Below are 25,541 nucleotides of genomic sequence, written 5' to 3' on the forward strand. Positions count from 1 at the left end.
TGTGGGCCCATGCAAACTCCGTCCTTGGGCAATTACCTGTACTTCGTGACTTTCATTGATGATTACTCCAGGCATGCGTGGGTATTTCCGCTTAAAGCGAAGTCCGAAGTTTTTATGTGCTTCAAACAATTTTTGGCTATGGCTGAAAATGTCTCAAAATGTACTATGGGCACCCTCCGTTCCGATCGAGGGGGGGAGTATATGTCTCATGAATTTAATGCATTTCTGGCTAGTCGTGGGATAAAACACCAATGTACAGTGCCTTATACACCTCAGCAAAATGGTGTTGCTGAGAGGAAAAACAGGTCACTAACGGAAATGGCACGATGTATGGTCAAAAGTCAAGCTTTGCCGCATTCTTTTTGGCTTGAGGCCATCATGTGTGCCACTTATGTACTTAACAGGTGTCCTACGAAAGCTTTGCAGTCTATTACTCCATATGAAGCATGGCATGATAGAAAACCTTCTATTGAGCACATGCGTGTTTTTGGTTGTTTGGCATATGCTTTGGTGCCACAAGTGCAGCGCAGAAAATTGGATGATAAGGCTGTCAAATGTATTTTTGTTGGTTATAGTGCTGAAAGCAAAGGTTACAGGTTGTATCATCCGCAAACAAAACGTATTTTGGTTTCACGGGATGTAGTGTTTGTGGAAGATTCTGTTCAACCCTTGCTGTCATGTACTAGAGACAGTAATGTAAGCTCACAGGACATTTATGACACTTTGTTGCCTCTTTTCAGTGGTGGAAATACGAATGTAAGTTCCAATGAGGCAAATGTACAGCCTATGGGGGTTTCTGAAAATGTTTTAGAACAGCCTATTACTGATGCAGATGTACATGATGTACTTGATGAGGAAAGGGCTGAAAATGAGCAGGCTAGAGGTATGCCAAAATGGCTGGTGCACACTTTGCGTGACAGTAAATTGGATGCACCTTTATCTAGTCGTACTCGTTCAGGCTCTCGCCATGCATCTTATGCATCAGATTGTTATGCTTTGGCTGTGTCTAGTTTACATGATGTTGAGGAGCCTCTGTCCTTTGATGAAGCACAGAATTCAGAAAATTGGATTGCTGCCATGAAATCAGAATATGATGCACTTATAGAGAATGACACATGGACTTTATGTGATTTGCCTCCTGGCAAAAAGGCCATTGGTACAAAGTGGGTTTACAAGTTGAAACGCAAGCCGGATGGTGAGATCGATCGCCATAAGGCTCGACTTGTTGCAAAGGGTTATGCACAACAAAAAGGCATAGATTATGAAGAGACTTTTGCTCCCACTTGTCGTATGACTACTGTGCGTTTTCTATGTGCATTGGCAGCTCATTTTGGTTGGGATGTACATCAATCAGACATTGTTACTGCTTTCTTGAATGGTGACATATTTGAGGAAGTTTATGTAACGCAGCCTCGCGGTTTTGTCATAAAAGGACAAGAGGACAAAGTGTGCAAATGTAAGAAGGCTTTGTATGGGTTGAAGCAATCTCCTCGTGCTTGGTATGAGAAAGCTGACACTCATTTGGTTAAACGAGGCTTTCGTAACAGTCCAACAGAAAGCACATTGTATGTAAAGCGTGAGGATGATGTATTTCTCATTGTGGTTCTTTATGTTGATGATTTGCTGATCACTGGACCAAATGAGAGACATATTGCTGAATTTAAGGCTGATTTGAATGCTACTTTCAAGATGAAAGATTTGGGGCTGTTGCATCATTACTTGGGTATACAGTTTAAGCAGTGTGATGGTGGTATTGCCTTGTGTCAGAAAAGTTACATAGAGACATTGCTATGTAAGTTTGGACTTGAGGATTGCAAACCTATTGCCACTCCCATGGAAACAGGTTTGAAGTTGAGTCTACATGATGCTGGCGATCCTGCTGATGTCACTCTTTACCAAACTGCTGTTGGCTGCCTCATTTATGTATGCAACACGAGGCCAGATATTCAGTTTGCAGTCTCGCAGGTCAGCAGATTTATGCATAGCCCAGGGTCTAAGCATTGGCAGGCTGTCAAGAGGATTTTCCGCTACCTTAGTGGCACTTTACATCTTGGCTTGTTTTATCCCAAGGGGGGATCATTGCCGCCAGGCTTACATGCTTTTTCGGACTCAGATTGGGCTGGTTGTTTTGACACGCGAGTGTCCACAAGTGGTTTTTGTTTCATGCTTGGCAGTTCATGTATATCATGGTTGAGCAAGAAGCAACCTACTGTGGCCACTTCGAGTTGTGAGGCTGAGTACAGGGCAGTCTTCACAGCTACGGTTGAGTGTGTATGGCTCAGACGCCTTATGGCTGACTTGGGTGTTGGACAGGACACTGCCAACACTATCTACACTGACAGTCAGAGCGCATTGGCAGTTGCGAGGAACCCAGTTTTTCATGCTCGCACAAAGCACATTGAGGTGCATTACCACTATGTCAGGGAGAGGCTCTCAGCAGGAGAGATCAGCTTGGCTTATGTGCCAACACAGGACAACCTTGCAGATCTTTTCACAAAGGCATTGTCTCGTGAGAAGCTTGAAGCTTTCCGCAAAGCTTTGGGCTTACTCCCCTTTGTGGACTGATCCTGTCCTCAGGGCATGGCACTTCCCTTTACTCATGTGCCAGCTCTCGTTCACCGCATCACTCTAGGGGGGATTTGTTACCATATACATGTGGTAGTGATGTGTGTGAACACACTAGGACCGCCGGGGCATTTTTTCCCTCTTTAGGAGGTTTTTTCCCCCGTGCATTGTATATACGCCCATCACTCTAGGGCTATCTATCTTTCCATTGCACACTAAGTAACACACTCTCTATTGTGTGCCTTGAGCTTCCTTCGTCTTCTCCAAGCTGTGTGTGTTTCTCTGCAACCCTAATTCCAACAAGAAATACATGGATAGGAATATGACAATCATTTGCACACACAAGAGTGACGTTCAATATTATAATAACCTTCTCTTGGAACACTTTCATCGGCATAGTCACATCATCCAAATTGGCCTCAAGACGAATGCACACAATGTCCCTGAGCTCCAAGCATGGCTTGAAGATCCCGACTTCCACGCAATTGACAGAATAGCAGAAAGAGCAAAGGCGCTGATAACAGAGAACATAGACTTAACAATTGGAGTAGCCAATGAATCAATATGTCGCGTAGACAAAATCCTCCAAGATGAAGAAGGAGGCGTCAAAGCAATCAAAGTCACACTGGACACATCCAAACAGGAACTTACACTTTGACGGTCAAAGCATAGCAAGCCTATGCTATGACTGGACACAAGTCCCAAGGCGCAACAATCAACACCAACGTCTTGCTCATTGTAAAAGAAGTTTTCGCCCCTGGCCTTCTATACGTGATGCTATCACGCGTCATTGAGCGAACCCGGCTACATTTACTACAGCTCCCTACGCCAGAGATGTTCACACCATCTAGATTTTTGACCTTCTAAACATGAATGTTTCCTACCCCCTCTTTAGTATCAATTCCTCTTTGTATTAAACTGATTGAATCGCCTTGTAACTGCCTTGTATATAAAGCAGAAATTTTAGTTCAACTGCTTATCTTCTCTTCTGTCGACTTGTCATGTTCAATATGTTGCATTGCTAAGACATCTTCCTTATCACCCCTACTCACTTTGATCCACCTTTTGTAAATTTATTGCACTTTCCATTTTCACTTCATTCATTTGTGTTTAAATGTTTGTCGGATCTTATGCTTTAGAAATACTGTAAGAGATCATCAAAATAATTATTTTTACGTGCAGGAAACTAAATCAAGCAATGGATCACAACACGGTACATTTTACATGCTTGTCTGATCTTGCATCTGTCTATGTATACACATGTGAATCTATCACTCATCTTATTGTGCAGCTCTTCAAGCAATACACGAACAATGCAAAGGAAACGCAACCAACGATACAACCTAAGAGATTTTACCTCACGACTAAGCAGATGAGATTGGCTAACTCAACATGCGAGAAACCCCATGCGTATATTGAGGGATTCCATAATTTTCAAGAGCGTCGCAACTTCATGAATAAGTGCGATGCAAGATATAAAGCTCTAAACCAAACGATGGCCACACCAAACACAGACAAGATGACAACATGTACTATTAGAAAAGAAAAATATAACGCCTTCTGTCTGTTACACTAACCAGCTTGCTCCTACATCCTACAGGTCTCATGAAGCAAATACTTGAAGAGCTTGATATCCAGTACGAGGATGATGAGAGTATGTTGTGTAATGTTAAAGCACAAAAACTCCTCGACACAAAAACGGAAGGAATTACATTGTACACGAGGGAGCAGCTGCGGTTTGGTTACAACATTGATTTAGCTGAACTTTCAAAAGCTACTCAAGAAAACTGTGCCGCTATCTTGACAAATTTCATGACTTCGGCAAACCACACGCACGACGCAACTAATCCACCTATCACAATCCAGAAGGTAGCATGGCATTACAGGGAACACAAGGCAGTAAATTACGGCCAACCAGCCTCTCCATACGAGCCAGTTGCAATAGACCAAGGCAAGTATGGATAACAAGTATCACTAGCTTCCATTCATTTCTCCGTTGTATCGTCATTTTTTTATTGACCTAACCAATCTGCATGGACTGCAGATTTAGACACTCATCAACGACCAGAGACAAGCATCGGCCTTCCATCCCAGAAAAAGCAGCGTCGAGGGAAGAATACATAGTCTACAGTATAGGTTGCACGAAAAACAATAGGAGATATATCGGAGTTACGAATAACATCCATTAACGCGTTAGCCAACACAAGCGCAATCCTTCGGAGAGAATGCGAGCAGACATGTAGGCACATAGTCCTTTCGAGGACAATTTTGAAATTACCACTTTAGCAACTAGTACCAATATACATAAAGCTAGAAACCTAGAACATTTATATATTAAACAACACAAAACAACAACTGCATTAGGTTATAAAGTTTGTTTAGGACATCCACCAAGGTTGAGAAAATATTATTTTTTGAAAAAAAACAAGAAAATATAGCTGCGAACTTCTGCCATCTTCATTTCATTGTTTTATTCACTGTCTTTGTCATATAACGTTGATCATTGGCTACAACAATGTCTTTTTTTTTTCCATTCAAACTATGACATACATGACAACTTATCAATTTCTTTGATTTAAATGCTTTTTCTTTTCAATATAGAATGGGTAGGCTGATTCCAGCTGATTTGATTGAGTAGCAGCCAGAATTTGAGACTGCAATGTATAAGTTGCAATACTGTCTTTACCCACATTTGCAAGAGCGGGTGCTCAGACACTACATGCATAAACGGAATGAGTTCATTCCATGGCCAGTTCAACCACCTACCCCATGGCATCCACATTACATCACTTGGAATAATACACTCGGTCGACAAATCACCATCGACATCGCTGTGCTGGCTGGTTGCTCCACAAAACACCATTGTATGTTGTTCGTGCAGATTGCGGACGTGCTCGATCTACTTGAGACTAGTTCTTAATTCATCAACTTTTTGCCATACTATTTACATCAAATCGTTTCAGTGACTTACACTCACTTAACGTAACAAGATTTGTGCAAAACAAATAATAAGATCTCTCTCTCTCTCTCTCTCTCTCTCTCACCTTTCATTTCTTCATTCTTCTTTACGGAGGTATACTCTTGTTCAATGCTTGCATGAGAAGAAAACAATATATACATTCCTGTATGTATGAGTGACTTCTACTCCCTTGCGCTAACAAGATTTGTCGGAAAGAAAAAATAAGCTCGCTCTCTCTCTCTCTCTCAGCTTCCACTTTTATGTTCCTTTTACTAATGTATACTGTTCTTCAATGCTTCTATGCTTCTACCACTTCCGATTATACAGGTTGACCAAGCACTCTAGTTTTCTCTTACCTTTACCTTTGGACTCACTTCACTTGAATACAAATGCCGCTAACGAAGCACTTTAGTTAAAAGGAGTACGAAGTGAGAATTATGCTGCATTAGGATCAACTCTTCGCTCAGACGTCCCAGCAGCGGGAAGACGGAGGCTGCGAATGGCTACTTTGTGGTCGCTCAGGGCACTTTGTCCACCATGCTGTGGGCCTCCCCCCTTCACCTTTTCAGCTGCCTCTTCTCTGCGCTCGCCCGCGCTACCTAGATTCTTTTGTAGCTCTGATGGACCCCAGCTCCAGCGGCAGCCTTCCTACCTTCCTCCACTGTTCAGGTTTGCTTTTTCTCCACACACACACACACACACACACACACACAGAGAGAGAGAGAGAGAGAGAGAGAGAGAGAGAGAGAGAGAGAGAGAGAGAGAGAGAGAGAGAGTTGCGCATGTCACGTTGTCCCGTGCCCCTACAGCCAATGAGCTAAATTAGTATAGTACATATGCTAATGTGTCATATATAAAACGAGCAGGAAAAAATGGAAATTATGTGTGTTTTATGCCCTGTGCATGCATCCTGCATGCAATTAGCAAACTATGCCTCCCATCACTGAGGATATACTGGGTGTAGTGTGAACGGTCAAGAAATGGCCTGTGTGCCAATGAGAATTATGAGCGAGCCATTCTGCTCGAATCCTTGCGTCATGCTGGGATTGCCTCATTCTATCTGTGAAATCAATGGTCATGTTTGGGTCCCGATGGATGAGGTGGACTGGTGGTTTGGCCCTTGTGGCACTCTTAATGCCAAATACTCTTTATCATCGGCTATTATGAAATGTCCATAGAAGTATGTTGTGTCATTTTCTTGTTGAGGTAGCCACTTTTCGGAAACTTGTGCTATGTGGATGCTCCTCAAGCACCCTTGTGATAGATATAGTCGATTTTTGCACTATCTATGCTTTTTAGCTATTCTCTACAGGATAGTAGGTGTCTTTATTTCTCTTTGCTTTATGTTTTACATTTGTTGTGAGTAATGCAACAAAAAGTGGAAGGGAGAAGAACATGAACAATTGGAGAAGGTTAAAGAGAGAAAAAAATACAAGAGAGAGGGAAGATAAAGAGACCTAGCCTTTAAGACTACCAATATACAAGAGCAAATTGTTCAACGGGAAAAAATAGAAAAGATGTATTGACAAACAAATTGAAATTGGCAAGTCACCTAACAAGGTGGTAAAGTACATTGTAACAACACCGAACTGAATTGAAAACAGAAAACTGAACTTGAAATAACACTTTAGACAAGAGACACAAAGTGGCAGAGTTTCACTCTTAGAGATATTAGCCCCTTAGGCGGTACTTCTTTGTTAAATTGATGAACTATCACAAGTAGTTACAACTGTTATGTGCGAACAAACACACAATCTATGTACAATGGGCACCCTAGCCTCTTACTTATAGGCACTTGGCTCACAAAAGCACTTAAAAATTCACCGGGTACTAGAAGTATAACCCAAAAAGAAACTCGTTGATATGTTATTTACAACAGTGCTTCAAAAGAATATTAAAAATGATCTGCTACTATAACTAGCGTCCAAAAAATAAACTCAGTGCAACCATGTCACCTTAGTGTAGGTTGTGTACGTTACGGTCATGACATGCCATCATTTTGTGCCCCCCCATCCCATAAAGAAGAAGAGAGAAGAGTATTTGCACTTGATTACGCTTGCAAAATAGACACAACACCACATGCACCACATACATATATGCCAATGACCATCCACACAAGACAATATACTCACAAAGCATGCTCCTTTCAAATAACAATCATCAATCATTTAGTTCGCAATGAGCATTCACATCTTAATCTACATTGAATTTTAAATGACATGTTACATTCACATTCTCATCTTGGTGTGCACTCTACTTCAAATGTCACATTAGATTTGCACTGGGTCTATCTATTTAATCATCACATCCAGGCCACATTGACCTCCATACAAATGCCTCTGATGTACTAAAATCATCATCATCACGTCGGTGGTTTCTCTTTGGTCAGAATGCTGCAACCATTCTGTTCATAGAAGTCTTTAAGCAAAATACTGTAAGTCTCGCTACCCTATGACTATGCTAAAAAGATATAACCATAAGACTTCTATTCAAGGTCTTGTTGACGTGTTGTAGAGAGTGGATTAGCCCTCTTCTATTTATCAGGCATTGTGCTAGACCAGAGTTTTGCACCCATATAGGGGATCCTAGAGGTCACCTCTTCTGACATCCAGTTACCGCAGTACAAGTACCTGCAGCACAAGCACCGTCATCGTTTTTCAGCGATCAGCCCATCGCCAGCTTTAGCAACAAAATCATTCCAGCGTTTTCAGATTTCAGCTCTAGCCTCATCAGCAGATCGTAGTTCCAAGCCAGATCAGCCCAAGCATTTCTAGTTTCCAACCCTTAGCCTCGCAGATCCAAGCACCTACAACAAGATCCCATGAGCATCTCAGCATCTAGGACCATTGTATTAGCATTTGTGCAATCTAAAGCAAATACCTCTCTAGCGATAGAGAGGGGAGCCCTTGGAGGGGGGTTTGGGACCCCATCTAGTCTCTCTCTCTCTCTCTCTCTCTCTCTCACACACACACACACACACACACACACACACACACACACGGTCACTTCATTTGGCTATGATTGCTTCATCACATATACTTCCACTTGAGCTACTGATGTAGCAAATGGTTATTTTGTTTCTCACACACAAACACACACACTTTGTCACTTTAATCTGACTGGAATTGCATTATCCAAGCTAATGCTGCTAATATACCTGTTATTATACCTCATGGGTGAATACCTTGAGCCTCTGTCTCATACTTCCCTTAATTGTTGGTGATAGCTATGAGTTGCTGAACATAATGTCTTGTAGATGGTTACCAGGTGTTGGTGCTTGGTCTTGTTCTCAATGGATGGTGACTTTTGGATACCTATGGTTGGGAAATTGGTAGAGTAATAGGGAACGGCCAGAACGGGGCCCTTCCGTTCTCGGAATGCGTTTCCAAGCCCGACGCCTCCTCGAAACAGAAACAAGATCGAAATGCCGTTCCCTTCCCAAGCATAACCGGAACGGCAGCCGGGATGGGGCCTGGAACAACAAATCCGGAACGCCAAAGCTTGAAAATATGGTTGTTTGTATAGGTCTTTTGAACTTTTGGGGGGTCGTTATTGTCATGAGGACGTGGCAATGTTAACTATGTCACGAGGATTTGGCAACTGCTAACCTTAGTTGTTGGTTTCTTTCCAATGATTTTTGTTTTATTTTTGAGACCCTCTTTTTGAAGTTGCAAATGGTCGGACATTGTATGGCCAATGTAAACGGTAGTTTCACCCGCAAACAGGAAGTGGGTCGGCATTGGAATTCGTATAGTAAGAGGATGTCTAGGCTTAGTCCAAGGTCATGTAGGTCCCCCCATCGCACTTAGCAAGTTGGTGGATACTAGGGAAGTGAACTCAATAAAGGCATAAAGTCAAGGTGAGATCACCAACTGAAAGTATTCGATAGTTGGGCCACATTGCACTTTTGGATGCGGTCCCAATGAGGATAGATGGTCAGAAGACTAGTGGGAGCCCAACGGAAGCATCTCCTAAAAATTAGGGAACTGCTATTTTGGGCCGTGAAATGTGTTCGCGTCATTACCTTCGGAATGACAAGGGGAACATTTTACAACTCTGCCGCGAAGTCAACTGGGCAACAGGTCGGGAGATTTTTAGGCGGCTATCTCGAAACGGAAAAATGCGTGTAATTGTGCCAAGTGGCGCATTTTAATGCATTTCCTCATGTATGAAGAGGTAGCGCTGATTTTTAAGCTGGGAGGCTCATTTTGCAAGAATTGTCACAGGTTAAGAGCTATGGAGTGCTTTCTTTCCACTCGATGTACAGTGTGGTGCTAGGAGTGATGCCCTGCACACTACACACTGCTCCCTCTCCCCCTTACGTGCAGTTATGTGATGTCCCACAAGAGGGCTCTTCATTTGACTAATGTACAGTTGTGTGGGTTCCTGCGCGATTGCCGATGCAAGAGCCTCTTGCACAGGTATTGGATTAGCTAGTTGCTAATCCCCCGCAGGTACAGGTGAAAGCGGAGAGGTTTCACGTGAGAAATCTTGTCCGATTCAAAGTGCAAGTAGCCCTACAGGTGCGGGAGCTCAAGGACTTGCTACGGATGCGATCGGCTCGCGAAACGGAGCCCAAAACAGGGAATTACTGCCTGTTGTGTATTTTTTCAGGTTTAGGGTTTCGGCCCTAAACGGTCCCTAATACCCCCAGAGGTCCGTGGACAGGTCCATGGACGGGAGGGGACCGCTGTAGAGGTGATCTGGCGCATTTTCGAGGCAGAAAATAGAGAATTCAGCGTGCTGCAGATTCTCGCTAGGTTTTGCAAAGTGTCCATATGTAAGGTGCATCGGAATGAATGTTGTTCTTTCTCAAGATGAGTGCTCCATAATGTGCTCAAGGTTCCTTTTTGTTCTTATGGAAGGTAGAGCCTTCCGTTCTTAATGAGAGAGTGCAATGATTACAAACAAGTGAATGGACACTGTGCGTGAAAATGTATGAGACTGAGAGATAGAGAGAGAAGAGAAATACGACACCAGAGACGACGTAAAATCCTCCTCCGAAGGCCCCACTCTCTATGGCGAGAGCGGTCTACTTATGATTGCACAAATCTCTACAATGCTTGGACTTGCCGACGATGAGGACGACGACGAGACGGGCTGAAATCCGAAAACGCTAAGGCTGAAATCTGCAAATCTTCTATTTGCTGAATTTTGACTCTATGTTGGTGACGATGTCGATGACGACGATGCGATGACGATGCGCTGAAAACGCAGAAGCTGAAATCTGCGTTTTCCGGGCTGAAATTGTAAACCTTGCGGTAATTGACCGTGCGACGAGGAACTGCTGCGGGAAGGTGAGATCTGCGAGGTTCGGGACTTCTTCTGCGATGTCTTAAGGCTGAAAACTGAAAACGCTGATGCTCCTTGAGTTTCCGTCACGGAGAATTTGCAAAACGCTAGGGTTGGATGCAGATGCAAAAACGCTAGGGCTGAAAATCTGGAATCTGTTGCCGTTTGTCTTGCAAATGCAAAACGCTAGGCTGGTCTGATGTTTTGCTGTCGTCGGAATCTGCAAGTGCAAATCGCTGGCTGATCTGGTGTTGAAAACTCTAGGTATTGGATCTGCTCCAAAAACGCTAGGTCTCTTGGGGGGTTCTGCTGAGAAGGTGCCTGTTGAGCGTATGCTCCTGCTGCCTCTTCTGCCAATTAGTGCTAGTCTAGGTTGGCTTATATACAAACTTACTCAATTTGCCCTACCTACTTTCCAACAAAAGTCACTTAAAAATAATAAGTAAAAAATGTCAAAAAATAGGAAAAATAGGATAAATGCACTGGAAAATTCCCCCGAAGGATTCTGATGGATTCTGATGGGAATGCTTATGATCATGCTGTGTGCAACCAGAGGATATGCATCTACACTAAGTGACTGGACATGCACGGTCTATGAATAGACTCACAAAAGTGCCAGATCACTTCTAATCTAAACTGACTGGATTGACTGAACCCTTGTCGTGCTGTAGCTTGTCCACGGACACATAGGGTTGGATGTGTCACGTGACATCCCCTCTATTCAAAGTGAGGTACTGGTACCGAACCGTATGGCGTCGAGGGAGATCGCCAATAGCATCCGGAATCCTAGAAGGGACTCGTCGCCGGCCCACTCTGATGTGTGAGTCGTGCGGTACTTGAACTTCATAAAGGTTTGCAACGCTTGCTTCTTTGGGCCGCACCGTAAGCGACAGTCTTCTGTGGCTCCTTCAATGCTTCATTTTCGTCTAGAGTCATGCTTCTTTCTTCTTCAAGAATCTCCATGGCTGAAAATTCTTGAAACCATTTCCAACACAAAAACATAAACATACCTATTCCATGTAAAGTGACTGGAAAAAATCTTGTCTTCCTCAAAAACTGTGTATGCAATGTAGATGAACAAAGAGACGGAGTGCCAAACCGTTCACCATACACGCTGTTGGGAACAAACAAACTAGAACACCTCTATAGCGATGTCACCCAAGAGCGTTGAAAGAGCACTAAAACAACACAAAAAGCTTTGGAAAATCCCTTTGAAACACCACAAGTCCAACAAGAGTAGTCCCTTTGGGAATTTATTGGCCGTCGCCCACCCAAGAGACTATGTGACATAGGAGCAAAACCCTGCCAAAGCATGGATTTACAGCACACGCCAACCAATGCATAAGAAGACAAGGGCATCCCCTTTCACCATTCGACATCACAAACCCACAACTTCAACATCAATTCCACAATTCATACATACAGGCCCTCCCAATCTGTCTGAACACAATTTGCCACTAGGCTGCCATAGCCATAACCCTGCAGAGAACTAGTCGTAACCTGAAGAGCACAACTCCAATTGGGGCACTTTAAAGCTTGGGAGAAAGCTTGAAAAATGATTGGCGAGAAAGCTGAAGATGACCAAATTTGAATGTACACGGCTACATGCAAAATTGACGCGAATAGAAAGTTGCCCCGGTACGACTACACGTAGGGTAGGCAAGGCGAGGGCAAAAACTGCAACAGAAACCATCAAGGAGGCACAACGAGCTCAAACCTGCAATTTTTTGGAGTTTGGCTGAACTTTTTTAAGTTTGTACGTGAGTTTTAGTTATATAAAAGTCTCGCTTCAAAAAACTCACTCACGAGCACCTACAGTAGCTCGACAGCTGTCACTAGATTAGTGACTTGCAGTGTATGTACATGTGCTTGCTAAAGCAAGCTAAAAAACCCACAAAAAGAAAGCCCACACACCCTTTTGACATCGGGCGTCATATCCGTATGTACAAATTTATCAAAAATGGGGTTCTCAAAATGCGCGCAACATAGTTTGCCACATCCCCAGTCTGCTAGAGCATTCATGCTCAACAGTAGCATAGACATGTCGTCCAACTGGATCAAAAGGGCATACAATATAAGCACAAAATGCATGAAAATACACCAACCATATCAATTCTCCAACTTCCAATATCAAAGCATAAACCATATATAGAATCCAAATCCTCATTAAGCATAAAGTACTCTCAATAGATACCACATAGAGACACCCTTTCATTACTGTAGCATGCAAGGAAGTCTTTAACATCTCGTCCAAAAAGTCTTCAACTTCTACCTCATCCATTTTTATATCCTCATGCATATCCATTTCATTCTCCCACCTCTTCATTAATCTTCTATCCAATTCAACCATACCATGTTTGATAGGTAAGCCACCCTTCATACATAACTTAGGCTTCTTAATAAGAGGATCAAGAAAGGTAGCATCAACCATATTCACATGAGGTATAAAAAGATCATCTCCATCATTTTTCACATACTCTAATCTCTCAATATTCTCTTCATCATCAGTTAAGGCACAGATACCCACATCATCATACAAATCATCAAGTTTCTCATTGATAGGCTCTTCATCAGCAACATAAGTAGTATACCTAATTGCTTCATCACCTTTTTCATACAATCAATCAAAGCATATACTCGAGAGCCCTCATCATACACATCACCCTCTTTGTCATTTTTATCTTCATTGACCTCCATCGTGTGATCTTTGACTACTTCATCTACACAAAGAGAACTCCCAAGAGTCACATTTGTATCACAAACATACTCCTCTTCATTAGAAAGTATCAGCAATGTGACTTGGATATTCAAAATTCTCATTTCCTTGCATTTGCGACTCATTCATGACCATGGTAGCCTTCTTGCTTACATCCATCTTACTAGCATCATCATCTTTGACAGGAAGGTTGACATCAAAGCGCTTAAACAACAAAGATGGCATACATTGAGCATTCTTCTTGATCTCATTGTGCATATGGAATTCTTCTTTCACATGCTCAAGAGAATGAGAAACATGGAAGTCTGCATTGCATATGTTGTCCATATTTTTTTTTTTCTAAGAAAAAGATCCTTTTATTAGTTACTGAAACTGCCCATAGGGCTACAACCACCTCTTCAAGAGAGGGCTACAACAACCATCATGGGAGACTCTCCCAATGAAAAAACCAGCATATGTACAATGGGGCTAAATCAAGAAATGGGGGGAGGGAAAAGCCACACAGGTGGTCGGTAGTGCCATCGGAGTACACCCTGGACCATGGTGTAAAAAGGCCCAGGATACCAGAGTCGAAGGAAAGCCTCTCTGCGCTCCCGCATGCGGTCGGAGCTGCCCTGTAGTCCCTCAAGCTGTCCTCTGAGAGTATGGATCAGCTCTAGCCAAAAATCGCGAACAGTCTCTGCTGGTGGCACATGGCGAGCCTCAAAGATGCGGAAGCAACAGGCCCGCCAGATGAACCAGAGTGTCAGGCCACTGATGAGCTCCCAACACTCCTCTCTCACTGCACCACTCCTGTGGAGTAAGCTCTGTAGCAGGCTGGAGTGTAGGTTGCCCCTCCTGCATGACTATCATCATGCTGGTGGAAGATAGCTCAAACTGAAGTGCCGGGTCCGTGAGAGTGGACCAAGCCGCTGCTCCCCAAGTGTACTGTCGAGCCGTGGAGAGAGCAGGCATCAGCCGAAGAACACGTAGCCACACCTGCTGGGCCGAGGGACAGTCCCAAAGACAGTGACGCTGACTCTCCACAAGATGGTCACAAGCTGCACATGTGGCCGAGAGACCACTATGCACTAGCCCACTCCCAACTGCTGTAGCTCCGTGTGCGACCAGCCACTGAAACAAGGTGACTCGCCTCGGCTGTCTGGAGTCTCATAACCTCTCTCAGAAGTCTGCCAAGAACTTTGCTGTGAGACCCTCCTCGTGCCAATGAGGTGCTGCAGCGGGGCGGGCCTCTCTCTGTGCTGCTAGTATATGACGTCCTAGTTGAACAGTGTACTGAAAGAACGGGACACCTGGGTGGTCTGCAGAAGAGAAGGGGTCCCTCCAGAGCCACTCACCAGGATCCCACTGTACTCGTGCCAGTGGACAACACTCCCAAGCCCACAGCCTCCAGTGTCCAGTCTCAAGAGCTGCTGGGTCAGGATCTATGACACAAGTCCTCCCACAGATGCCTACTACTCGGATCCTCTGAAAACAACACTCTGCCACCTGCGGGGCCTCTATTGCAACTCGCTGTAGGCGTCCCTCACCCTGAAGCTCGAAGAAAAGGGATGGAACAGTCTCTGAGCAGGCCCTGACTGAGATGAAAACCTCTAGTCGTGTGAAGGCTCCCATCCACCTGGGTGCTATTGGCTCGAGAGGCGTAAGCCACTCAGCTGGAACTGCCTCTGAGATGTCCTGGCACATGCTCTGCACCCCTCTCATACCCTGTAGCTGGAAACCTGCACCTCCTCTAACAAGCCCGTGAACTCGAACCAGTCACCTAGAGAGCGCGGTGGACCCGCTGCCATGGGACCCCAAGACACATGAGGTCGACTACCAACCTAGTGGCCTCTCTGAGTGCTAACCATGGGGTTCGAGACAAGGGGCTGCCGTAAGCGCTCCTTCGTACAAGTAGGCTGTCTCTACTCCAGGCCTCGCCGCAAGAGCTCCCAAGATCGAAGCAAACTCACAGCGAAGCAGTCCTCCAGTCTCTTGCTCAAACCAACTCTGCGCATCTCTGTGAAGATCCATTTGGTTGAAGGTTGCCAGGGGCCTCCTGCCTGAGGCACCCTAGCACGAAGCCGCTGTAGCAAGAACTCCTTCCGGAGCTCCTCACCTGGAAGAAGTCCTCTGACGATGAACTTCCCAAGAAGGGCTCTGCTCTGTTGTGCTGGGTCAATGATCCCAAGCCCTCCCTGTGAACAAGGAAGAGTGATGACCTGCCAAGCCACTTTGGCTCGGGCTATCTGAGTGTCACGTCCTGACCAAAGGAAGTTCCTGATCAGTCGCTCTACTTGGCTGATACAAGAACTCGAGAAGATCCAACAAGAAGGGATGTACCACATAGTCGTCGACAAACTCAGTGTCCAGTAGCTCATCTCCCCGAATAGGGCCCCGTAGACCAACCTGCTGCGACACCAAAAACCTGCTCATCGCCTCCGCATAGAACAGAAAGAGGAAGGGGGCAAGAGGACAACCCTGTCTGACCGAACGTGTGAGCATGAAGTGATCACCTCTACCTCCTGCCAAAAGTACTTGAGTGTGAGCCTGTCTGTACAAAGCTGACACCCCTCTGATCCAAGCATCTGAGAAGCCCATCCTGCGTAGAGTGCCCTCTAGAAAGTCCCAGTCAACTCTATCGTATGCCTTCTCAAAATCGAGAAGAAGAATCACTAGGTCCTCACCACGGAGCCATGCTAGGGCAGAAGCCTCCCAAAAAGTGAAGATGTTGTCAAGGATACTGCGTTCCTTGACAAAACCTGTCTGAGTCCCATGTATAAGGCTCTCTAGAAGTGGCTGAATCCTCAAACTCAGAGCCTTGGCAAGAATTTTGTAAGCTGAGTTGAGGATGGTGATGGGGCGCTATTGTCGAATCTCATCCAAGGAGCCACCCTCCTTGGGAATGAGGTAGATCAGGCCCGCACTCATGCTGTCAGGCATCACTCCTGTGTGCAAAATGTACTGAAAAGCACTACAGAGATATGAGCCAAGCAGGTCCAAGTACTCCAAGAAAAGACTGGGAGTCAGCCCATCCTCACCTGGACAGCTACCGCGGGGGAGGGCCCTAAGAGCCGTGTGCAGCTCCTCAAGTTGAAGTGGCAGCTCAAGCCGCTGACGCATCTCCTCAGTCACAAGACAAGGCATCTGTACCCAAACCTGCTCCCTATATGCATCCTGACGCTCTGATTGGGGCTCTGCAGCTAGTAACTCACGGTAAAAGTCAGTAGCAATTGCACGCATATCCTCGGGCTCAGAAGCAACTGACCCGTCGGGCCTCCTCAACTGACTGACCTTGGCATGCGAATGCCGAGGTCCCACTGCCTTAAAGAAAGCACCAGTCACTCTGTCGCCCACCTGGGTCCACTGAGATGCCTGTCGGTGGAAAGCAAACTCATTTCGCCTCTCCTCTGTGCTAACAAGCTTCTGTCGAGCCTGCTGTAGTTGCTCCTCCAACCAAGGACTGTCTGGATGCTGCTCCTGCATCCTTTGTAACGAAGCAATGCCCCGTCTGAGACGTTGCTCCTCCTCTCTCGCTGCAGCCCGGCGAGCCAGAGACTCCTGGAGAAAGAAACAAATAATCTGAGCTAGGCCTGAGGCCATTCTGTCAGCAGGAGAATCCTGCCTGTCCAAGCTCTCTGTCCAGAGAGCCTCTACCCGCTCTCTGAGTGCTGAGTCCAACAAGACCCTCTCTGGGATGCGAAGCATCGTGCTCCCACTCCTCTGCCTGTCTGCCATTGTGAGGATCACTGGTGCATGGTCCTAGAAGGAAGTCCCTGCCAGAATGCCCACTGTCCCTCCCAAGTCACTGAAATGGTCACTAGTGTAGAAGCGATCTATCCGCGATAGATTCACTCCTCCCACTCTGCGGTCCGAACGAGAGAAGGCAAGGCTGTCTGGGGGCCTCACAAAACCAGAGTGCTGCCAAACATCTGAGACCCTCAGAGTCGTACAAAACCTCTCCCAAGCTGCCAGCTCAACTCCATGCACAGTAGCATGGCTACCATTAATCTTGTCAGAAGGGTCCTCCAACATGTTGAAGTCCCTCGTATGCACCAGTGTTCTGCCTGCGGCAGAGACTCAACTATCTGTGACCAAAACTCTGCTCGAGCACTCGCCACATTGGGCGCATAGATGTTCGGGAAGCCCATTAGGCAACCCTGAACCTGCATAGTAATCCACTGAGCCCTGCCTGGCACAATAATCCCTCTGCCCACAATGGCCTGCTGCAAAGAATCCGCAATAGTCATACATATCCCACCCTGGATGCCTCCAGGTCCAAAAGCAGCTGACAAAAAGTATCATATCGTCCACGCAAGAGCTGACTACAACGTCTAATGCGGCTCTCACACAGATGGTGCTCCTGAAGCATAAGGAGATCAATCTCTCCTCCCACAAGGCAACACTGAAGCTCCTGACGCAGTGGGCCTCGCTGACGCTGAAATTGGGGTCCGCCTAGTCCCTGCACGTTCCATGAGACGATCCTCATGGGGAGCAAGAGAGAACAGATGTTGCCGCATCAGCTAGACGGGCTATCTTCGAGGCTGGCTTGGATGGGGAGTAATCCGCATCCGAGCGTCCTCTAGATAGGCGTGACTGCAACGAGTGCCTGGTCCAAGCCCAAGCAGAGCGAGCCGTACGTAAAGCAACCTCCTCTGTCTAGGAGTCTTCATGAATGTATACATAGCATGGCAAGCACTGTGTATCGGCAAAGAAGTAAACCACAATGTGTCTACATCCTGCTGAATCTGGAGGTGTCACCGCAAACTTGGCCAATGGCCACAAAGTCTGAAGCATGTCTGTAACTCCTAGTTCTCCCATGTGGTGAGAGAACTCTAGGACCTGTGTGTGCAACCATCCCAACACTGAGTCGAGAGTCCATTCTGTCTAGTCCCTGCTGCAAAGGGGAAAGGAGAAGCCAATTGCTGAGTCCAAGGCTCTGTCCCCCTAGCTGCAAGGAACAGAACATGGACCTTGAAGGAAGCTGCCTCATGGTCTGCTGAGGGGTCGCCGAGAAAACGAGTGAAATCGTAGTCGAAGACGTCCCATCGGCGTCGGATATCAATGCTCGTCAGACCACGAGGGATAGCTGCAAGGGGAGACGTCTGTACCCGTAGAGGGGGCCACAAGAAAGGCTGTCCCTCTCTCGCCAAGCGACTCGTGGCAAAGGCGCTGCCAAGAGATCTCCTAGCAGCCGGAGAAGGCCCTGCCCCCTTGGTCGACTGTGGAACTGAAGCGGGAGGGGGGGGAGAAGCAGCAGGGGGGAGCGGCAGAGGTAGAGGGACAGGGGGAACAAGCGGCGGGAGCAGGAGGCGGGGGGGAGGATGAGGAAGAGGGGGGGAACTCTGCGGGGGGAGGGGCTGTTGAGGGTGCAGCTGGGGTGGGGGCTGGAGCAGGGACCTCATCCTGCTCAAGAGGACCAAACCGGTTCCCCGTGGGAACTCATTGCTGCTGAGTAGGCGCCTGAGGACCACTCTGAGTGCCAGGCTATCACTGTGGCCCCTGTCGTCGTTGACCATGGACCTACTGCCATCCCTCCTCCGCTGGAGCCCCAGGCTCAAAGGGTGGCTCTGCATGTGTGTGCTGTGTCTCTGTCTGTGTCTGCTGGCCAGTCCTTGCAGGCTGGGGTTGAGGCTGTGGTGTAGGTCGAGGCCTCCTCCGTGGACAGGCCTTCGCTAGATGGCCCATCTGTCGACAAATGAAGCATTGGTTCGGGAGGCCCGAATACTCCACACTCTGTCTAAACCAACCCCCACTCACCCGAGGCAGAAGAATAACCTTCAGGAGCGTGTGAGTGTCTCGGACCAAAACGCGAACTGAGGGAATGCCAGCCGCTTTGGCAGCTATTGTGCGAGGTGTCTCCAGGATCGTCCCAATGGCTGAGCCGATCCTCCGTGGACAGGCCTTCGCTAGATGGCCCATCTGTCGACAAATGAAGCATTGGTTCGGGAGGCCCGAATACTCCACACTCTGTCTAAACCAACCCCCACTCACCCGAGGCAGAAGAATAACCTTCAGGAGCGTGTGAGTGTCTCGGACCAAAACGCGAACTGAGGGAATGCCAGCCACTTTGGCAGCTATTGTGCGAGGTGTCTCCAGGATCGTCCCAATGGCTGAGCCGATCCTGGACAAAAGTGGTAAGTACTCCCTCCGTAAACCCGGAAAGCAGACGGAGATGGGGATGTCTGCCTTCTCTACTAGAACATCCGAGGCAGGGTCGAAACCATGTCTCCACTGTCGAAAGTGGGCTCGTGCTGCTCGGATGGTCAACGGACTCATGGCGATGACCTTGGACGCCATCTCGGAGGTCTCAAACTCGATCTGATCTGATAGTAACCTCGTCCGAGTATCTGTACGTCCAAGATCTTGGCCACCTTTGCGAGAAGGCGGGCCTGGAGAAGGTCACGCAGCTCTCCTCTGCTAGGTCGGGTGCCGAGAATCTTGCAGATGACAGAAGTCACCTGCAAGCGCTCTACCTCTGCGGCTAGGCTCGCTTGCTCTGTCGGCGAAAGAGCAAGTCGAATGGTGGGCTCAGCGGGGTCGGACGAGGGGGCTTCGGACGAGTCCCTCTGTGGCGGAGCTGGAGCCTCCATCTGTGTCTATTGTTGTGGCGAAGAAGCGGGCGGTGAAGAGACTCTGCAATCGAGCGCGCCGAGCACGTCCAAAGAAGAAGTGCTGCCAGAGCCAATTGCAGGAATCTCGGGAAAGAAGCAGCCGGGGGGGGGGGTGAAGGCGGGGTGAAAGGGGGGCAGCGGGCGGGAACGTGCAGCAGGGGGGCAGCGGGCGAGTAGGGGGCAGCGGGCGGGCTGGGCTGCCGCGCGCAAGGGCAGACGGGGGCGGCGCGAGGGCAGCTGGGGGGGGGGGGGGGGGCAGCAATGGCACAACAGTAGCGAGTAGCTCTCTCTCTAGTCTATTTTTCATATGTTGTCCATATTTATGTCTAAAACATAAGATACATTTGGCTTCACATCTTCTTGCAATCCAAGCTGCTTCACTCTCTCTAGCTTCCATTCCTTATGCTTTGCAACCTTTACTGCATCATCAAATGTAATTGGCGTTTTAAGCTCAACCTTTAACTTCAAATCAACCCTCAAACTTTGCATAAACATACACTTTTTAAGCATAAGAGGAGGAGCATTACTTCCCAAATAAACACATCTCCACAAAGCATTGAACTCCTTGACAAAGGCATCTACACTTTGACCATCACATTGCACAAGTCCTTCAATGGAGTGCCATACATCCGTTGGGTCCTCTACCTTCTTGAACTTCTCAAGAAAAACCTTCTTGACCTCATGGTAAGCCATCACTTGCAAAGGTTGAGATGATTTCAACCAAGACTCATACTCATCATACCATGTCCTTGCATCGTCTTTCAAGCAAAATAACAAAATCTTGAGCATAATCATTGGATCTTCCTTATTTGCAATCAAACAACAAAACTCCCATCTTCTCAATGAATGCATTAGCATCCTCACCTACATGACCATAGAACCTTGGAAACTCTGTCACCATAGCCATCAAAGCTCTCAATTGAGGATCACTTGAAGAAGATCCTCGGTGATGGGCACCAAAACACTGTTGGGAAACAAACAAACTGGAACACCTCTATAGCGATGTCACCCAAGAGCGTTGAAAGAGCACTAAAACAACACAAAAAGCTTTGGAAAATCCCTTTGAAACACCACAAGTCCAACAAGAGTAGTCCCCTTGGGAATTTATTGGCCGTTGCCCACCCAAGAGACTGTGTCACATAGGAGCAAAACCCTGCCAAAGCATGGATTTATAGCACACGCCGACCAATGCATAAGAAGATAAGGGCATCCCCTTTCACCATTGGACATCACAAACCCACAACTTCAACATCAATTCCACAATTCATACTGTAAGGTGCAGCGGAATGAATGTTTGAACTTTGCTAAAGATGAGTGCTCCGAACTGTGCTCAAGGTTCCTTTTGTTCTTATGGAAGGGAGAGCCTTCCGTTCTTAATGAGAGAGTGCAATGATCACAACAAAGTGAATGGACATTGTGCGTGCAAGTGTATGAGACTGAGAGATAGAGAGAAAAGAGAATACGACACCAGAGACGTTGTAAAACCCTCCTCCGAAGGCCCCACTCTCTATGGCGAGAGCGGTCTACTTATGATTGCACAAATCTCTACAATGCTTGGACTTGCCGACGATGTCGACGACAAGACAGGCTGAAATCTTGAAAATGCTAATGGCTGAAATCTGCAAATCTTTATCTGCTGAATTCTGACTCTATGTCGATGACTATGTCGATGGCGACGATGCGACGACGACGCGCTGAAAACGCAGATGCTGAAATCTGCGTTTTCCGGGCTGAAACTGCAAACTTGGATGGATCCCATCGTGCGGCGAGGAACTGCTGCGGGAATGTGAGATCTGCTAGGTTCAGGGGTCGTACTGCGGGTTCTAACTGCTGAAAACTGAAAATGCTGGTCCTCGGGCTGATTCTGTCACTATGATCTGCAAAAACGCTCTACAAAAACGCTGAGGTTGGGCTGCAAACCAAAAACGCTAGGGCTGAAATTTGTCCTGCTGTCGCTGGTGGTTCTGCAAATGCAAAACGCTAGGCTGATCTGCTGTGTCGTGATGACGCCGGGGCTGATCTGTTGTGCACAAAACGCGAGGGTTGATCTGATGCAAAAACGCTAGGTCCTCAGATGGTTGAAAACGCTAGGGCTACTGCGTGTGTTGGTTTTGTTGAGAAGTTGCCTGTTGAGCAAGGTGCTCCTGCTGCCTCTTCTGCCAGAAAGTGCTAGCGCTAGGTTTCTATTTATACAAACTTAGCAAAATTGCCCTACCTATTTTCCAACAAAAGTCACTCAGAAATAATAAGTGAAAAATATCAAAAATAGGGAAAATAGACCTATGCACTGTAAAAATGCTACTGATGGGATCTGATTGGAATCTGATGGTCATGTTGTGTGCAACCAGAGGATATGTATCTAATCTAAGTGTCTGGACATGCACGGTCTGCGAACAGACTCACAAAAGTGCCAGATCACTTGCTATTCTAGACTGACTTGACTGAACTGAACCCTGATCATGCTGTAGCTTGTCCACGGACACATAGGGTTGGATGTGTCACGTGACACATACATACATGTCCTTCCAATCTGTCCGAACACAATTTGCCACTAGACTGCCATAGCCATAACCCTGCAGAGAACTAGTCGTAACCTGAAGAGCAAATCTCCAATTGGGGCACTTTAAAGCTTGAGAGAAAGCTTGAAAAATGATTGGCGAGAAAGCTGAAGATGACCAAATTTGAATCTACACGCCGTTACATGCAAAATTGACGCGAATAGAGAGCTGCCCCGGTACGACTACACGTAGAGTAGGCAAGGCGAGGGCAAAAACTGTAACAGAAACCATCAAGGAGACACAACGAGCTCAAACCTGCAATTTTCTGGAGTTTGGCTGAACTTTTTTAAGTTTGTACATGAGTTTTAGTTATATACAAGTCTCGCTTCAAAAAACTCACTCACGAGCACTTACAGTAGCCCGACAGTTGTCACTAGACTAGTGACTTGCAATGCATGTACATGTGCTTGCTAAAGCAAACTAAAAAACCCGCAAAAAGAAAGCCCACACACCCTTTTGACATCGGGCGTCATATCCGTATGTACAAATTTATCAAAAATGGGGTTCTCAAAATGCGCGCAACAACGCAAACAATGAGATCAAATCTTTCTCTTTTGATTAAATTCAATCAACTGTGGCAATTCACAACGGAAATGCCCATGCTTGGTGCTCATACTTTCATGTGCTCGTTCTACAACTGTGTCGTGCCAAGGAAGAGACATGGAATATGACTTTCTTGAATGCATACTTTTCAGCTTTTCATGAAAAATCCGCATATATCCGTGCTCATTCATGAGTGAAACGTGCTCAACGTACAATATGTCATGCCTAGGAAAAGGGATCACATAAAGACTACAGGAAACGATCACGAATGAAACACTCGTACAATACGTGCGTACTAATCATGCGAACACATAATACTTCCTGTGAGGGTTCTTTGGACCTAGGCTCGGGAGCCAAGATCGGTTCTTCTTGAATGGGTGCTTTGGACCTAGGCTCGAGAGCTAAGATCGATCCTTCGTGATTGATTGAATCTGCAACGAGGTTAGCTTCGCTAGAAAAAGCATCCACTAACACATCATCCTTGTGAACAATTACATCATCTTCATGCAAATCATCATGCTTGTGAGAAATCACATTTTGATCATTATGTAAATCATCATGCTTGTCATTGTTATCCAAATCATCATGCTCATCATTATCATTCAAATCATCACGCAAATCATTGTCATTCAAATCATCATGCAAATCATGTGTGTCATGCTTGGGAGAAGAAGAGACTGAGAGAGTCTCCTTTTCCCGAATCTCTTGCATCTGTGCCTGAACTTGAGAAAAGAGTCGCAAGAACTCTTTCATGTGTTGGTCGCCCTTCTCTTGTCTTGCTTTGTTCTTGCGATCATATTCTGCTTGTCTTTCGTTGTTCTCGCGATCAAATTTTGCTTGTCTTTCTTTGGCTTCCAAGCGTGCTTGCTCGTTGTGCTCACGCTCTATGGCTGTCATTCCTTCTTTGTATTCACGATCTATGGCTGCCCTTCGTTCTTCGTAGGCCTTTCTTTCTACTTCTCTTTCTTCGCGTTCTAACTGTCTTTCCATAAACAATTGCTCCAACTCCTCCATAGGAGTTATTGCAATCCTTGGCGTAGATGGGGAAGGGGGAGGGTCGCAAAAACCTCCCGGTGGGGAAAATTCTTCTTCGCCTTTCTCATGCTCATCACCTCTAAGCAAAGTATCCATTCTGCTTCGAGTGATGACCATCCACCGAAGTCGTGGTTCTTGTGGGTTCTTGTGGTCTTGGGTTCTTCAGTTCACGAGGAACTTGGGTTCTTCGGGGTCTTGGTTCTTGGGGGTCTTGAAGTTCTTGCGGTTCTTCTTTCGCTTGCAATCAATGTTAGAGAAGGATCTTCTCTTCACCCGAGTTCTGCTCTTTTCCGCGGGCGCACCCCTTGGCGGCCTTGTGCTCACACCAAGGTTCCTTTTTCCCACCTCACGTCGATTGGCCGGCCGCTAAGTGCACGGTCCGCTCTCAATGAGTGAAAAGAGGCAAGGGGAGGTTGGACAAGCCCTTCTTTCTTGGGATTCCTGTCACTCTTCAAAAACACGATTAGGAATCGACAAGCCCAAGCGAACTTGGGTTCGTGCGACCGCAACAAGCAAAAAAATTCTTGTGATTCTTGTGGTTCTTTCCTTGAGTGATACGCAACACTGCCAAAGCTCTGATACCAATGTTAGGTACAGCGGAATGAATGTAGTTCTTTCTCAAGATGAGTGCTCCATAATGTGCTCAAGGTTCCTTTTTGTTCTTATGGAAGGTAGAGCCTTCCGTTCTTAATGAGAGAGTGCAATGATCACAAACAAGTGAATGGACATTGTGCGTGAAAATGTATGAGACTGAGAGAGAAGAGAAATACGACACCAGAGACGTAAAACCCTCCTCCAAAGGCCCCACTCTCTATGGCGAGAGCGGTCTACTTATGATTGCACAAATCTCTACAATGCTTAAACTTGCTGACGATGTCGACGACGATGAGGACGACGACGAGACGGGCTGAAATCTGAAAACGCTAAGGCTGAAATCTGCAAATCTTGTATCTGCTGAATTCTGACTCTATGTCGGTAACGATGTCGATGACGATGATGCGACGATGACGCGCTGAAAACGTAGATGCCAAAATCTGCGTTTTCCGGGCTGAAACAGTAAACCTTGCGGAAACTGACTGTGCAGCGAGGAACTGTTGCGGGAAGGTGAGATCTGTGAGGTTCGAGACTTCTTCTGCGATGTCTAAAGGCTGAAAACTGAAAACGCTGATGTTCCTTGAGTTTCCTTCTCGGAGAATTTGCAAAACGCTAGGGTTGGATGCAGATGCAAAAACGCTAGGGCTGAAAATCTGGAATCTGTCACCGTTTGTCTTGCAAATGCA

The 25,541-nt window shown here is 46.5% G+C and overlaps 1 protein-coding gene across 3 annotated transcripts in view; it reads left to right on the forward strand.

Moving 5' to 3' along the window:
• The first annotated feature begins 5,940 nt into the window (after nt 1-5,940).
• The window catches only part of LOC147424501 (uncharacterized), a 191,214-nt gene continuing 171,613 nt past the window's right edge, over nt 5,941-25,541 (forward strand). The window contains exon 1 of one of the 3 annotated variants that reach the window (XM_086499767.1): nt 5,941-6,193. In XM_086499767.1, coding sequence (XP_086355893.1) covers nt 6,024-6,193 — 170 coding nt within the window. In that variant the 5' untranslated portion in view covers nt 5,941-6,023. The remainder of the gene's footprint in view (nt 6,194-25,541) is intronic. The other 2 variants (XM_086499766.1, XM_086499768.1) reach the window with 2 other exon arrangements.

This window comes from Adiantum capillus-veneris, chromosome 25, assembly GCF_014529385.1.
Source record: "Adiantum capillus-veneris isolate H3 chromosome 25, ASM1452938v2, whole genome shotgun sequence".
In the NCBI taxonomy this organism is placed as follows: Eukaryota; Viridiplantae; Streptophyta; class Polypodiopsida; order Polypodiales; family Pteridaceae; genus Adiantum; species Adiantum capillus-veneris.